The following is a 2,700-nucleotide window of genomic DNA, read 5'->3' as shown; positions in this document are numbered from 1 at the left end:
CTCCGCAGGGAGCAACTGCAGCCAGCCCTGCTCCGGCGGCCGGCGCGGAGCTCGCCCCGCTCGCCCCTGCCTCCTGCTCCTGCTCCTGCTCCTCTTCCTCCTGCTGCTGCTGCCCTGAGGCCCCGGGCGTGCACGGGGAGCACGCGGGTGTGCACGCACACGAGCGTGCAGGTGTGCAGGGGTGTACACACGCGGGGGTGCGGGGAGCACATGGGTGTACACACATGGGAGCGTGCAGGTGTGCAGGGGTGTACACACACGGGGGTGCGCAGGGGTGCGGGGAGCACATGGGTGTGCACACACGGGTGTGCAGGGAGCACATGAAAGTGCACACACAGGAGGACATGGGTGTGCAGGGGTGTGCACACATGGGAGCACATGGGTGTGCACACATGGGAGCGTGCAGGTGTGCAGGGGTGTACACACACACAGGGGTGCGCAGGGGTGCGGGGAGCACATGGGTGTGCACACACAGGAGGACATGSGTGTGCAGGGAGCACAYGGGTGTGCACACATGGGAGCGTGCAGGTGTGCAGGGGTGTACACACACACAGGRGTGCGYGGGTGTGCAGGGAGCACATGGGTGTACACACACAGGAGGACATGSGTGTGCARGGGTGTGCACACATGGGAGCACATGGGTGTGCAGGAAGCGCACGGGTGTGCACATGCAGGAGCACGCRGCTGTGCATGTCTTCGTGTGTGCCCGGGCACGCGTGTGTGCCTGCAGGAGCTGGGTGCGGGTGTGCGCAGGGCTGTGTGTGCATGTGGGCTGTGAACAAGCGCAGAGGCAGGGGTGTGCAAGAGGCGCGTGTGCTTGTGTGCTGCTGTGTGCGTGTGTGAAAGCGTGTGCAGGCCTTTGTGCGCGCAGGACACAGGCGTGCACGTGTACACGCACACGAGTGCACGTGGCCGTGAGCACACGTGTGTTCGAGCAGGAGAGCACGTGCATTTCCATGCATGCAGCAGGGAGGAAGCGTGCAAGCRAGCCTGTGTGCCAGTGTGCGCGTGGGAGGAGAGCGCACGTGCATTGCGGTGTCCCTGGGTCCCCACTGCTCCCCCCTTGGTGGCACCATCCTCCTGGGTGAGGCCCCCGCTCTGGGGCCAGATGGGACCCTGGAGCAGAGGGGACCCTGTGCTCGGTGTCACCTTGGGCTGGATGGGACCAGTTGGGACACAGAGGGGTCCCAGGTTGGGAATCAACCTATCCCAGATGGGACCGCAGACTGGAGGCCACCTTGGCCACCCAGCTGTGCTGCCATCGTGGGTGCATAGCCCTGTCCGGTGCTGTCCCTGTCCGTCGGTGGCCGTCAGGAAAGTGCCCGCTCGGCATTTTCCCACTCGCCGTCAGCACTTCGGTGCGGTGGCGCCCAGACCTTTCCAGGCCTTTGTGGCCGGTGACAATGACAGCGGTGGCGCCTTTAGCCCGCAGGCGCCCAGGCCGCTCACTCTCCCCACGGACAGACACACGGACGGGACTCGCCGAGGCGCCCACCGGGGCCACTGTGCGTGGAAGGTGGGTGCACGGGACCCTGGGCTGGGTGTCAYCCTGCCCTGTGCCACCCTCCTGGCACCCCATGGTGTCACACGGATRCTCCATGGTGATCCTAGAAGGTCCCATCCCTGGGTGCATCTGAGAGTCCCGGAGATACCACCCTGTGTGCCCTGATACCCCCTGGAGATGCCACCACCCCCTCGTGCCCCTCGAGATGTCACCCTGGGTGGCCCCCTAATGTCCCCAGAGATGCCACCTCATGACCCTCTGATCCCCAGAGGTGCCACCACAGGTACCCACAGTGTCCTACGGAGATGCCATCCCAGGTACTATGGGGTTCCCAGTGATGCCACCCTGTGTCCCTCAGCATCCCCAGAGCTGCCACCCTGTGTCCTCTCACATCCCCAGGCCCCCCCCATGAGGGAAGCCACCCAAATGGGTGCCAACATCAGGGGTYCTCAAGGGGGGGGTCACCACTGTACCCCAGCACCCACAGGGATGTCTGTGTGTGTCTGTGTGTCCCCCCCCCCATCSCTGTGTCCCCAATCCATGGGCATCCCTTGGGATTACCAGGGTGAGGGGGGTGTCCATGGGGGCTGGGGGAGGCAGCGGCACCCAGAGGTGCCACTGCCCCYCCCCGCTGTGCCCAGGGCGGCGATGGCGGGACGGGGGGGGCTGCTGTGCGCGGCCTCCGGGTTGGCGCTGCTGGTGGCTGCCACTGCCACCGACTTCTGGCTGCAGTACCGGGCAGCGGGCGGCCCCGGCTGCCAGGGCCTGTGGCGCGTCTGCCTGGGGGGCGAGTGCCGCCCCCACGCCGGCACCCCGGGTAGGCGCCCGCGCCGGGCACTGCTGCACTGAGCTGTGTGCGGGCTCTGTGCCATGGGCACTGCTGCATTGAGCTGTGTGCAGGCTGTGCACATTGGGCACTGCTGCACTGAGCTGTGTGCGGGCTCTGTGCCATGGGCACTGCTGCGTTGAGCTGTGCATGGGGGCACTGCTGCAATGAGCTGTGTGCGGGCTCTGTGCAATGGGCATTGCTGCACCGAGCTGTGCATGGGGGCACTGCTGCACTGAGCTGTGTGTGGGCTCTGCATGGGGGCACTGCTGCACTGAGCTGTGTGTGTGCTCTGTGCAATGGGCACTGCTGCACCGAGCTGTGCATGGGGGCACTGCTGCAATGAGCTGTGTGTGTGCTCTGTGCAATG

General features: G+C 66.1%; 1 protein-coding gene across 1 annotated transcript in view; it reads left to right on the top strand.

Moving 5' to 3' along the window:
• Positions 1–2,152: 2,152 nt before the first annotated feature.
• Positions 2,153–2,700, top strand: part of LOC112955227 (lens fiber membrane intrinsic protein-like) — a 2,816-nt gene continuing 2,268 nt past the window's right edge. The window contains exon 1 of the mRNA XM_026048506.1: positions 2,153–2,321. Coding sequence (XP_025904291.1) covers positions 2,153–2,321 — 169 coding nt within the window. The remainder of the gene's footprint in view (positions 2,322–2,700) is intronic.

This window comes from Nothoprocta perdicaria, unplaced genomic scaffold (assembly GCF_003342845.1).
Source record: "Nothoprocta perdicaria isolate Ctin4 unplaced genomic scaffold, notPer1 scaffold_544, whole genome shotgun sequence".
In the NCBI taxonomy this organism is placed as follows: domain Eukaryota; kingdom Metazoa; phylum Chordata; class Aves; order Tinamiformes; family Tinamidae; genus Nothoprocta; species Nothoprocta perdicaria.
The sequence above is the reverse complement of the archived record's forward strand: the minus strand, read 5'-3'. Positions and strand labels throughout refer to the sequence as shown.